This window comes from Myotis yumanensis, unplaced genomic scaffold, assembly GCF_028538775.1.
Source record: "Myotis yumanensis isolate MYYU_CA2020_CCGP unplaced genomic scaffold, mMyoYum1.0.hap1 SCAF_3, whole genome shotgun sequence".
Lineage (NCBI taxonomy): Eukaryota > Metazoa > Chordata > Mammalia > Chiroptera > Vespertilionidae > Myotis > Myotis yumanensis.
This window is the reverse complement of record NW_027223754.1, coordinates 90228491-90241743: the sequence shown is the minus strand read 5'-3', so window position 1 is coordinate 90241743 and position 13253 is coordinate 90228491. Positions and strand designations below refer to the sequence as shown.

At 41.8% G+C, this 13253-nt stretch overlaps 1 protein-coding gene across 1 annotated transcript in view; it reads right to left on the bottom strand.

Moving 5' to 3' along the window:
* The window catches only part of WDFY2 (WD repeat and FYVE domain containing 2), a 221229-nt gene that overhangs the window by 124143 nt on the left and 83833 nt on the right, over nucleotides 1-13253 (bottom strand). Inside the window, exon 2 of the mRNA XM_070409110.1 lies at nucleotides 609-676. Within this exon, the coding sequence (XP_070265211.1) occupies nucleotides 609-676 (68 nt within the window). The remainder of the gene's footprint in view (nucleotides 1-608; nucleotides 677-13253) is intronic.

Below are 13253 nucleotides of genomic sequence, written 5' to 3'. Positions count from 1 at the left end.
GTCTTCTCTCCCTACAAGGGAATGTTGGCAATGTAAGAATCTAAGAATCAGTCATATCTTTTTTTTAAAGTATATTTGAAAGATTTGCTATTTATCAGTGTAAGGACATATTTCTCATGTAAGATCTTGGGGAAATGAGGTTGACTTACATTTAGATTGTTTCAATCTGAAGCAAATTCTTTTAAGAACTGAATGTTCAATGTTGAATGTCCTGAATTTTAATAAATAACATAACAACAATGCAAGGACAAATTTATTTCACAAATATAATCACTGGACAAAATTTTGAATTGTCTAAGGAAGTACTTTACGAAAAAGTGAAACAAAATGTCAGAGAACAGAGTGAGACTGCTGTAATCAGTCTATATGCGTAGTCCTTCCACTAATCTCATTCAGAAACTATGCATATATAATCATTTCAGAACAAATTTCTTATTTTACATATTGAGAGCTTTAGAAAATCTAAAGTGATTTACTATAGTACTTTCCATTGATAATCCCAACCTCAGGCATCACTACTCAAGAAGAAAATACAGAGAAGATAATCTCAGAAAGAAGGGGAATTGAGGTCAATGTTTAGTTTTTTAGACAGAAATCCAGATACTTACAAGGCATCACATGATATATGCTTGGCCAATATTGTCCACTATCCCTCTTTAACCATACACGAACTGTCCTGCAACAAAAGAAAATGTGTTTTAAAATAAGTATTTTTAGTCATAGGAAAATTTTGATAGAAACCAAACCTGTTCATTATACACACATAGACATATTTTATATGAAACATATCTTAACTATACATAATATATACCTTAACTATATAAAATATATATATACACATATATGCATATACACCACATATGCCTCTCTAAAGATCCTACATTTAAGGCTTGTATACATCAAGAATTATATATGACTCTTGAACTATCCCCATATATGTCTATATGAGCACATGTAATGGTGATAATGAAAATTATTATTATTTTTGTTGTTGTTTTGCCTCTCCGTGTTTATGATTTTTCCCCCTAGTTTGCTGGAAACATTCATGTGCCTGGGAGCTACTAGGTTTTACTACTGAAAGAAATGCAAGGAGATAAAATGAAGCAATATGCAGTATCTGACACACAGAGAAGGATTACATAGTAAATCCATAGTCTTACCGGCCAGGCCAGGCCAAGCCACTGTCTTGAGAGACAGTTCTTCCAAGCATGGTCTGGCAATCGTAAGCTCTGAGAATCACATTTCCTGAGTTAAAGGGCCAGTTATTGGGCCCACCATGAAACAATGAAATCCCGTAGCAAAGACTATGAGTGACATTCCAGGCCAGCTGGCCAGATAGAGAGCTCAGAGAGGAGGAGCAAAAGAAAGAAAGAAGTAGTCAAGAGTGGGCCACTGGGCTCTGACCAGTGGCCCCACCATGAGTTACATGAGCCATGACATCATATGCATAAGTTGGCAAGGCAAACACACTAAGAGGTAAAGGGACAGTGCTCCATAGACCACAGAAAGTAGCAGACATCAAAAAAATGAGCAGTTCCCCACTGCTAGTAGATTATATATGTCACACCTCCACTCCATACTCTTAAATCATCCAGGATAAAAATAAGACAAAGAAAGAACATTATTTTCCTCAGAGAGTTGAACACTACCTAAACAAACTACTTAAGTCTTCATTCTACATAGACTAAGTTTTAAATACTTTGGATTTTTTCCCAATTAATCAGTAGGTCCCATAAGAAATATTAGGAAAAAGACTAGATTGGCTACAGACAAAATAAATGTCATTATCTCTGCATGAACACAAGATATAGTGTAGTGATATATAGTAACAATACAGATACTTACAAAATCCCATCCTTCTGGTCAATTATCCTAATTTGTGAGAGGGACTGGCATAATGGTAAAAAATTTATAAGGAGTTATTTGATACATATACTATTTATACACATATCAGTCCTCATTTAAAATACTTTTATAATATATGCCATTACATTTTAATATGGAGATTCCCTCAACAAGAATGAACGCAGGAGTAACATCATAAATATGGCACAGTGGGAAGCTCCAGGAATCAGACCCTACACCAAATCAACTGTTGAGCTGGCAAGAACTGTCAGAATCACTATTTTAAAACTCTAAAGTCTAGCCCGGCTGGCATAACTCAGTAGTTAAGCTTCGACCTATGAACCAGGAGGTCATGGTTCGATTCCTGGTCAGGGCACATGTCTGGGTTGCAGGTTCGATCCCAGTGTGGGGCATGAAGGAGCCAGCCAATTGTTTCTCTCTAATCATTGATGTTTCTGTCTCTCTCCCCCCTCTCCCTTTCTCTCTAAAATCAATAAAAATATATTTAAGAACAAAACAAACAAAAAACTCTTAAGTCTAGTTACATACTAGCAGGACACAAGGGAATGCTTGATGAAGTAAAAAGCTGGTATGTCAGTGAATTTCATGTTTTGCTAGCAGCTACCATCATGCATGCACTATTCCTGTAGCAGGCAGTTGTGGGGACAGTGGCCCATGTTCAGAGTAGTTTGCTGATACCAAGGTGGGAACCCTGCCCTCACAAAATTTGGGGATGTGTGTTGTGATTTGCTGGCAGTTCACTGCAAGACTAGAGAAGAGACTGGCCATTGTTTGAATCCAGAAGGGCTGAAGGGCCCCAGGCAATGTCTGTCAAAAGAATTTAAATCAGTGGTTCTCAACCTTCCTAATGCCTCGAGCCTTTAATACAGTTCTTCATGTTGTGGTGACCCCCAATTTCATTGTTACAAACTGAACATAATTAAAGCATAGTGATTAATCACAAAAACAATATGTAATTATATATGTGTTTTCCGATGGTCTTAGGCGACCCCTGTGAAAGGGTCGTTCGACCCTTTTTAAATTTTAAATGGAGAGAAAACCTTTCTTTCCTTTATGAAATCCAGGTATTAAAAGAAATCAGCCCTAGCCAGTTTGATTCAGTGGATAGAGCATCAGCCTGTGGACCAAAGGGTCCTGGGTTGGATTCCAGTCAAGGGCACCTACCGTGGTTGCAGGCTCCTCCATGGCCTAGGCCCTGGTTGGGGCTCGTGCAGGAGGCAACCAATCAATGTGTTTCTCTCACATAGATATTTCTCCCTGTCTTTCCCTCTCTCTTCCATGCTCCCTAAAAATCAATGGAAAAATATCCTCAGGTGAGGATTAACAACAACAGCATATCCTATATAATAAAAGCCTAATATGGTAAGTGTCCAGGCGACCGGTTGTCCATTCAACCAATCAAAGCGTAACATGCTAATGATATGGTAAGGTCTCTCAACCACTGACTATGATATGCACTGACCACCAGGAGACAGACAGTGGACCTCTCGGCCAGTAGATATGACATGCATTGACCACAAGGGGGCAGATGCTCTGACTGGTAGGTTAGCTTGCTGCTGGGGTCCAGACAATTGTGACTGAGCGAGATGGGCTAGACACACCCTGGAGCCCTCCCAGGGTCCCTCCCCCACTGGCCAATCTCCCACATCTCTCCCTGACCCCACTCATGCACCGGAGGGGTCTCTCAGCCTGGCCTGCATCCTCTCTCACTCCAGGACCCCTTGGGAGATGTCAGAGAGCCAGTCTCAGCTCGATCCCACAGGGGGAGCACTGCTTAGCCAGAAGCCGGGCTCACGGCTGGCAAACGCAGCGGTGGTGGCAGGAGCCTCTCCCGCCCCCAAGGCAGCACTGGGGGAGCGGGCCTAAGCCATCAGTCGGACATCCCCAGAGGACTCCCAGACTGGAAGAGGGCACAGGCCAGGCTGAGGAACCCACCCCCCTACCCGAATGCAGGAATTTCATGCACCGGGCCTCTAGTATATATATAAAAGAAAAGAAAAGGAAAAAAAGAAAGAAAGAAATCATTGGTGGAGGATTTCAAGATGGTGGTGGACTAGGTCGAAGCTACACTCACCTCCTCCAGGATGAAACTGGAATTACAACTAAATTAAAGAACAGTCATCCTGAATAACTAACTGAAAACTAGCTGAAGAGGAGTCTTACAACCAAGGATTTACTGAAGAAGATACATCGAGACTGGTAGGAAAAGCAGAAATGAGAAATGGCTGGCTCTGCTCCCACAGGCAGCAGCTGAGGTTCCAGACAGATATCTCAGCTGTGGGAGGTTTCCCTGAGAAGAGTGGGGCCTAAATCAGAAACTGGGCTTCCCAGCTCAGAGCACCGGAGCCAGGAAGAGTCACCCATATAATATCTGGCTGTGAAAAGCAGTGGTATTTCTGTCTGCCAGGGAGCATTAAAGTCAGCTGCAGACACAGGCACTCTCTTAAAGGGCCAACACACATAATTTTGTGCACAGTCACTCACCTTGGACTCTGGTGGAGAGAGGGTGAAATGGACTAGAAGGCCTGAGGAGAGTGTGGGGTTTGTGGCTCTGGAGAGGGAGCGGAAGGGACAGACCCCAGAAATCTCTGTGCTGAGTCATTTTTCCACACCACAGATGCCATCTTTCTGGGGTGGAGGACTCCCCTCCATGTGGCACCAGCTAGGGGAAAGCAACTAGACTCACACTCTAGACTCCCTCTCACCCCACCCTGTAGAGCTTAGGCCCTGCTGAGGAGTCAGCTCCCTTGGCCAGATGCAGGGGGTGTCAGTGACAGAGTTGTCTGGCTTTGGAGAAGGGGCCATTATCTCCTTTCCCATGAAGCTGACTGGAGCTTTCCCCTCACAGGATATCCAATGGAACCCCCCTCCTTGGCTTCCAGGAGACTCCAGCTCTGAGGTCTGGAGGCTCCACCCACCCAAATTTTAGTTGGTTTCACCCAGCAAGGTGGGACAAAGTCCAGGAAAGACTGAGTCATGTGAGGCTGAGACAGTCCCAGTGAGGCTGAGACGGCCACTGTGAGGCTGAGACGGTCCCAGTGAGGTAGAGACGGTCTCAGTGAGGCTGAGACGGCCCCTGTGAGGCTGAGTCAGTCCCAGTGAGGCTGAGATGGTCCCTGTGAGGCTGAGACGGTCCCAGTGAGGCTGAGACGGCCCCAGTGAGGCTGAGACGGCCCCTGTGAGGCTGAGACGGCCCCTGTGAGGCTGAGACGGTTCCTGTGAGGCTGAGATGGCCCCTGTGATGCTGAGATGGTTCCTGTGAGGCTGAAACGGTCCCTGTAAGGCTGAGACGACCCCTGTGAGGCTGAGATGGTCCCTATGAGGCTGAGACGGCCCCTGTGAGGCTGCGACAGTCCCTGCGAGGCTGCAATGGCCCCCGGGAAGCCACCCAGACGGCTTCGTCAACGGCCCGCCAACCAGCACACAGCCCTAAGCACAACTATCACCCAAAGGGCGAGAGGGGCGAGAGCAGCTGTAGTGTTGCTTTCTCCTCACTTTTGGTAACGAAATCCTCATTTTAAACATAAGAGGACACATTATTTTAATACATTGTTTGCGGGTAGTTTTTATCCCGCACTAACAGGTGGCTCTACTTCTTACAGTCAACGTAAAACGTATAAATACGTTTCCCGCATACAATGTGTTAAAAAGCCGTTATGTGTCTCCATACCCTTTCTGAGTAGAGCGTGAACAAGTCGTGAGAGACCTTTCCGAACACAGGGACACGTCACGAATGGAAATAGCTACATTTTCCATGTGTATGACCTTTGACCTGGCAACAAAAAGTGTACACCTATGGATGAGGGCAGTGGGGGGAGGGTAAGGGCAGAGGGTGGGGTGGGAACTGGGTGGAGAGGAGCTATGAGGGGAAAAAAGGGGAACAACTGTAATAATCTGAACAATAAAGATTTATTAAAAAAAAAAAGACTGAGTCATAAGGCTCTGGGGCCAGGACCACAGGCACCACCTCTCCAGAAGCCTGACTAGCACCTCTCCTTCATAGGAGAGCCACTAGCACCATCCTCCCCATTCAGCCAGAGGCTCTTTTCATTGACTGAGCCTAACAAGCAGCTGGCAGGTGGAGGCAGGTGGATGTGGATATCAGGGTGCCTTGGGATTTTGCTGATCTGCCCCTGGACCCAGTATTAGAAAAAAAAAGCATTTGTGTGTACTTGGTCCTTTGAAAATGCACGCAAGCCAAGCAAAGGCAGCCACAAACTATGGACCACTTTGTAGTTCCAAACAGGTTTCTGAGGGCCAAGCACAGACAGCATCTGACATTGGTCTGCACCAGAGTCCTTCCTAAGACACCCAGAAAGAACACACGCAGTTACCAATTTCAGACAGCATCAGAGCAGCATCCAATAACTTCACAAACAGCATATCCAAAAGGAGATCTCACCAGCCACCAAACTCTGTTGTAGTGAATTCTGCTTCATGTTGTCAAGACCTGCAGAGCAGCTTGCATGCCGTGGTTGGGGTTGAGCCTCACACAAAGCCAGCCTAGGGGTCAACCCCATGCAGGAACTGGCAAATAGCAATCAACACTCAATTACAATAGGAGGGGCCATATAAGCCACATGAGAGACATTCCTAGAGCACTCAACTCAGGTGATCAATGGGACTGCACCATTACGTACCACAGGACACCTACGATATACGGCAACCCACGACACACTGGGAGTCATAGCAGATCTAATTACTACATAGAAACAAACACAAAGGGGCAGCCAAAACACAGAGACAAAGAAACACTCGCCAAATGAAAAGAACAGAACTCTCCAGAAAAAGAGCTAAATGAAAAGGAGGCAAGCAATTAATCAGATACAGTGTTCAAACTAAGGGTTATAAGGATGCTCAAGGACTTAGTGAGAACCACAAGAGCATGGAAAAGGGCGTAGAAAACATTTTTTTAAAAAGAACCAGAAAAAAATGAAGAATAAAATATCTGATATCAAGAATACACTAGGCTGCATGAAGCAGAGGATTGAATCAGTGATTTGGAATACAAGGTAGAAAAAAACACCCAATTGGAAAAGCAAAATAAAAAAAGAATCCTATATAATAAAGAGGTAATATGTAAATTAACCCTCACGCCCTCACAAGATGGCCACCTATGACCAGGCCGGCAGGTGGGTTAGTGAGGGACGACCAAACGACTGAACAACAGACTATGTGGGGTGACCAGGCCGGCGGGGGGGGGGGGGGGGGGGGGGGGGGGCAGTAAGAGGCGACCAGGCCAGCGGGGGAGGGGCAGTTAGGGGCAACCAGGCTGGCGGGCGGAGGGAGGGGGTGCAGTTGGGAGTGACCAGGCCAGCAGGGGGGGAAGTTGGGGGCAATTAGGCTGGCGGGGGGGGGCAGTGAGGGGCAACTAGGCCGGTGGGGGGGGCAGTTGGAGGTGATCAGCCTGGCACACAGAGGCAGTGAGGGGCGATCAGGCTGGCAGGGGGAGGCAGTTAGGGGCAACCAGGCAGGCAGGCAGGCAGGTGAGTAATTAGGAGCCAGAGGTCCAGGATTGTGAGAGGAATGTCCTAAATCGGCAGTCGGACATCCCCCAAGGGGTCCCAGATTGGATAGGGTGCAGGCTGGGCTGAGGGGACCCCCCCCACCCGTGCACGAATTTCATGCACCGGGCCTCTAGTTGAAAATAATGAGGATAGTTTAAAGGACCATTGGAAGTATATGAAGCACAACAACATCTGCATCATAGGGTTACAGAAGGAAAACAGAGAGAGTAAGGAACTGAGAACTTATTTGAAGAAATAATGACTGAAAATTTCCTTAACTGGTTGAAGGAAAAAGACACACAAGTTCAGGAAGTGCAGAGAGTCCCAAACAAGATAAGCCCAAAGAGCCCAAACCAAGACACGTCATAATTAAAATATCAAAGATTAAAGACAAAAAGAAAATTTTAAAAACCACGAGAGAAAGACAGTTACCTACAAGGGAGCTCCCATAAGACTGTCATATAATTTCTTAATAGAAACATTTCAGGCCTGAAGTGATTAGCATAAAATATTCAAAGTGATGAAAAACAAGAACCTACAACCAAGACTACATTCTCCCTCAAAAATATCATTTAAAACTAAAGGAGAGCCCTAACCAGTGTGGCATCCAAATTGGACAGAAAGAAGTAAAACTGTCAATATTTGCAGATAACATGATACTTTATATAGAGAACCCTAACAATTCCACCAAAAATTACTAGAAATGATAAATGAATTCAGTAAAGTAGTATATAAAATAAATATTCAGAAATCAATTGGATTTTTATACATCAATAATGAATAGTCAGAAAGGGAACTTAAGAAAATAATCCCATTCACAATTGCTTTTAAAAAAAAATACCATGGAAAATTTTAACCAAGGAAGTAAAAGATCAGTACTGGGAAAACTATCTATACATATAAAAGCCTAAGCGACTGAACGACCAAACGACCAGTCAACCAGTCACTATGATGCACACTGACCACCAGGGGACACACGCTGAATGCACAGAATTGGGCTTCCTCCTGTCTGGATCGGGCCTGCGGGAATTGCAAGAGGGCACAGGCCAGGCCAAGTTACCCCACTGGTGCACGAATCTTTGCACCAGGCCTCTAGTAAGATAATAAAAAAAGAAACTGAAGAAGATACAAATAAGTGAAAGCATATACCATGTTTATGGATAGGAAGAATTAATATCATTAAAATGTCCATACTATCCAAAGCAATCTACAGATTCAGTGCAATTCCTATCAAGATACCAATAGCATATTTCACAGAACTAGAACAAATATTCCAAAACTTTATATGGACCATAATAGACCCCTAATAGCCAAAGTAGTCTTAAGAAAAAAGATCAAATTTGGAGGTATGTTACCCGATATTAAACTATACTACAAGTCCATAGTATTTAAAACAGCTTGGTACTAGCATAAAAATAGACATATAGATTAATGGATCAGAACAGAGAGCCCAGAAATAAACCCATGCCTTTATAGTCAATTAATATTTGACAAAGACGGAAAAACATACAATGGAGTAAAGACCGTCTATTCAATAAATGGTGTTGGGAAAATTGGATAGATAGGTGCAAAAAAAAAAAAAAAAGAAAGAAAGAAAGAAAGAAACTAGACCATCCTCTTACACCATACACAAGAATAAACTCAAAATGTATTAAAGACCTAAGTGTTAGATTCAAAACCATAAAAATACTAGAAGAAAACAGGCAGTAAAATCTCGGACATTTCTCCTAGCAATATTTTTTCTGATATCTTGCCTCAGGCAAGGAAAACAAAAAAAGTTTTTTTAATGGGACTACATCAACTAAAATGTTTTTGCACAGCAAAGGAAACCACCAACAAAATGAAAAGACAAACCACTGAATGGGAGAACATATTTGCTGACATATCTGATAAGGGTTTAATATCCAAAATTTGCAAAGAACTTATAAAACTCAACAATAAAATAAAAAAATCCAACTAAGAAATAAACAAAGGATCAGAATAGACACTTGTCCAAAGAGGACATACAGATGGCCAATAGATTTATGAAAGGATGCTCAACATCACTAATCATCAGAGAAATGCAAATTAAAAACAATGGAAATATCACTTCGCTCCTGTCCAAATGACATCATCAATAAAACAACAAACAAGTGTTAGCAAGGATGTGGAGAAAAGGAAAGCCTCATGCACTGTTGTTGAGGATGCAGATTGATGCAGCCACTGTAGAAAGCAGTATGGAGTTAAGTCAAATAATTAAAAATTGAATTGCCACCCTAGCCGATTTGGCTCAGTGGGTAGGGCATCAGCATGCGTACTAAAGGGTCCTGGGTTTGATTCCAGTCAAGGGCACGTACCTCAGTGGTAGCCTTGATTCCTGGCCCGGGTAGGGGCATATGCAGGAGGCAACCAATCGATGTGTCTCTCTCACATCGATGTTTATCTCTCTCTGTCTCTCCTCCTCCCTCCCACTCTTTCTAAGAATCAATGAAAAATATCCTCAGTGAGGATTAACACACAGAAATATAACTCAGCCTCAGCAATTCCACTTCTGGGACTATATCCAAAGAAACCCAAAACACTAATTCAAAAGAATATATGCACCCCTATATTAATAGCAGCATTTTTTCCAATCGCCAAGATTTGGGAGCCGCCCAAGTGTCCATCAATAGAGGTGTGGATAAAAAAACCTGTGGTATATTTACATAATGGAATACTACTCAACTGCAAAAAAAAAAAAAAAACACACACACACACACAAGAATGAAATCTTACCTTTTGCGACAGTGTGGATAGACCTGGAAAGTATTATGCTAATTGAAATAAGCTAGTCAGAGAATTACAAGAAGCATGTGATTTCATTTATATGTGGAATCTAATGAACAAAATAAATTAGAAACAGACTCATAGATACAGAGAACAGAATGACAGCTATCAGAGGGAAGGGCAGTTGGGGATTGGGTGAAAAAGGTGAACGGATTAAGCAAAGAAAAAAAACACATAGGCATAGACAAGTATGGTGATTACCAGAAGAAGAGTAGTGGGAGGAGGTATAAGAGGGTAAAGAGGTGATAAATGGTATGGAAGGAGGCTTGACTTGGGGTGGTGAACTAAAACATACAGATGATGGATTATAGAATTGTACATATGAAACCTATAATTTTATTAATAAATGTCACCCTAATAATTTAATAAATTTTTTAAAAGATGTAAAATACAAGAAAGCTAGAGGAGCTATCCTAATAACACACAAAATGTTTTTAAGTCAAAAATTGTTACAAGAGATAAAGGAGGACACTGTGTATTGACAAAAGGTCCAATTCATCAAGAAGCTACTATAATTGTAAATATATGTGCCAAAAAACAGAGTCAAAAATGGTATCAAGTGCCGAAACCGGTTTGGCTCAGTGGATAGAGCGTCGGCCTGCGGACTGAAAGGTCCCAGGTTCGATTCCGGTCAAGGGCATGTACCTGGGTTGCGGGCACATCTCCAGTGGGAGATATGCAGGACGCAGCTGGTCGATGTTTCTCTCTCATCGATGTTTCTAACTCTCTATCTCTCTCCCTTCCTCTCTGTAAAAAATCAATAAAATATAAAAAAAAAATTAAAAAAAAAAATGGTATCAAGTAAACACTGACAAATTGAAATTAGAAATCAACAGTTCTTCAATAGTAATTGGATACTTCAATACACCACTTTCAATAATGAATAGAACATCTAGACAGAAGATCAAAAAGGAAATAGATGATTTGACTATAAACCACCCAGACATAAGAGACATAGAGAACATTCCACCCAATGAAAGCAGAACACACTTTTTTCTGAAGTGCACATGCAGCATTCTCCAGAACAGGCCATATGTTAAGCCATAAAACAATTCTCAATATACTTCAAAATAATGAAATCATACAAAATATCCTCTCCAACCATAAATAAATGAAACATTATAATCAATGAGGGAAACTGGAAAAATCACAAATATGTAGAAATTAAACATCATAACCTTAAACAACTAATGAATAAAAGAGGACTCATTAGGAAAACTAGAACATACTTTGAGATAAAAGAAAATAAAAACACAACATCTATATATATAAAAGCCTAAGCGACTGTTCGACTGGTAACTATGACATGAACTGACCAGCAGGGGGCAGACACTATGATCTGTAGGTTAGCTTGCTGCTGGGGTCCAGCCAATCGGGACTGGGCCAGATGGGCAAGACATGCCCTGGAGCCCTCCTGCAGCCCCTCCCTGGCCCCAATCGTGCACCGGTAGGGTCCCTCTGTCTGGCCTACACCCTCTCGCAATCCAGGACCCCTTGGGGGATGTCCACAGGCCGGGCCAAGGGACCCCACTGGTGCATGAATTCATGCACCAGACCTCTAGTGTGTGTGTGTGTGTGTATATATATATATATATATATATATATATATATATATATAATAACCATTCAAAAGAATGAAGTACTGATATATGTTAAATTTCGATGAATCTCAAAAACATTATGCTAAATAAAAGAAGCCAGATTTTTTTAAAAATCACATATTGGATGATTCCTTTAATATGAAACGTCCTGAATTGACAAATCCATAGGTACAGAGAGCAGTTTAGAGGTTGCCAAGGGATGAAGGTAGGGGTGAATGGGGAGTGATTACTTAATGGGTAATGGAGTGTTCTTCTGGGGTGATGAAAAGTTTTTAAACTAGAGAGCTGGTGGTTGCACAACACTATGAATGCATGCACTAAACATCAAGATGAATTATCACTTTAAAGTGTTTAATTGTATGTTGTTATAAATTTCAGCACAATAAAATTTTTTAAAAAAAAGAATCAATAAAGACTTTGCCTAAAGTTGAGGAAATCATTTTCAATCATGTGACAACAAGCTTGACAAAAGCCAATGTACTGAAGATGGCAGAGATGAAAGCCAGAAAGAACCAGGCCTCAATTACAACACTGATCAAACAACCTTTAGACTAACTTTGGACTTGTTTCTGAGATGATTTTATCTCTTTTTACCTTAAGCCACTGTTAGGTGGATTTTGTTACCAGGATCTGAATAAATGTTAACTGATAGAGAAGATGAAGGAAAGGAGTGTCTTTCCTTAGGTTTTGGGGTTTTCCAACTACACGGATGATGCTGTCATTCACTGAGCTGAGAGATCCTGGAAAAAGACTAGATTATGGGTGAGAGTCATTAATTCACTCTTTAACATTTATGTTGGAAGTGTCTTTGACTGAGTTCCTAATTAATGAAAATTATAATTACAACCTATTATGTGAAGTAGTTGTGAAGATTAAATGTAAAGTTCCTGACAGAGTGCTTGGCACATAGCAAGCATTCAATAATTGCCAACAAATATCATTGTCATTATCATCACTATTGTTTAAAAATGAATTAATCAACCATAGCATGGGAAAATTAAGTTCCAATACCTTTCCTGCTTTGTCAACATATTGAACACTTTAATCCTTGATATAAGGGATTTTACACTCAATCTATAAAGGTGTCCTGTAAATTATTTATCCATTCCTTTATGCATTTCATTAACATGTGCTGAGGCATTGTGCAGGAGTTCTATGTGGACAGATAAGTAGACATATCATTAAAGCGATTAGAGATAAAAGCTGTGAGCTACTATATATCTATGTAAGGCCATGTAGGGAAGGTAGAAGAAAGGCATAAGGGTCAGGAAGCAATGACTCTGGAGGGATGGCATTACCTATTTCATTTATTTCCTTCATTACACTGGCCACGATCTGTTATGTGATCTACATGCATGTAAACATAATTATTATCTGATTCTCCCACTAGAAAATAAGTATGAGGATAAAGATTGTCTACCCAGAGCCTGGCAGAGTGTATGGAATATGGAAAATATATGAAAAATATTTGTTG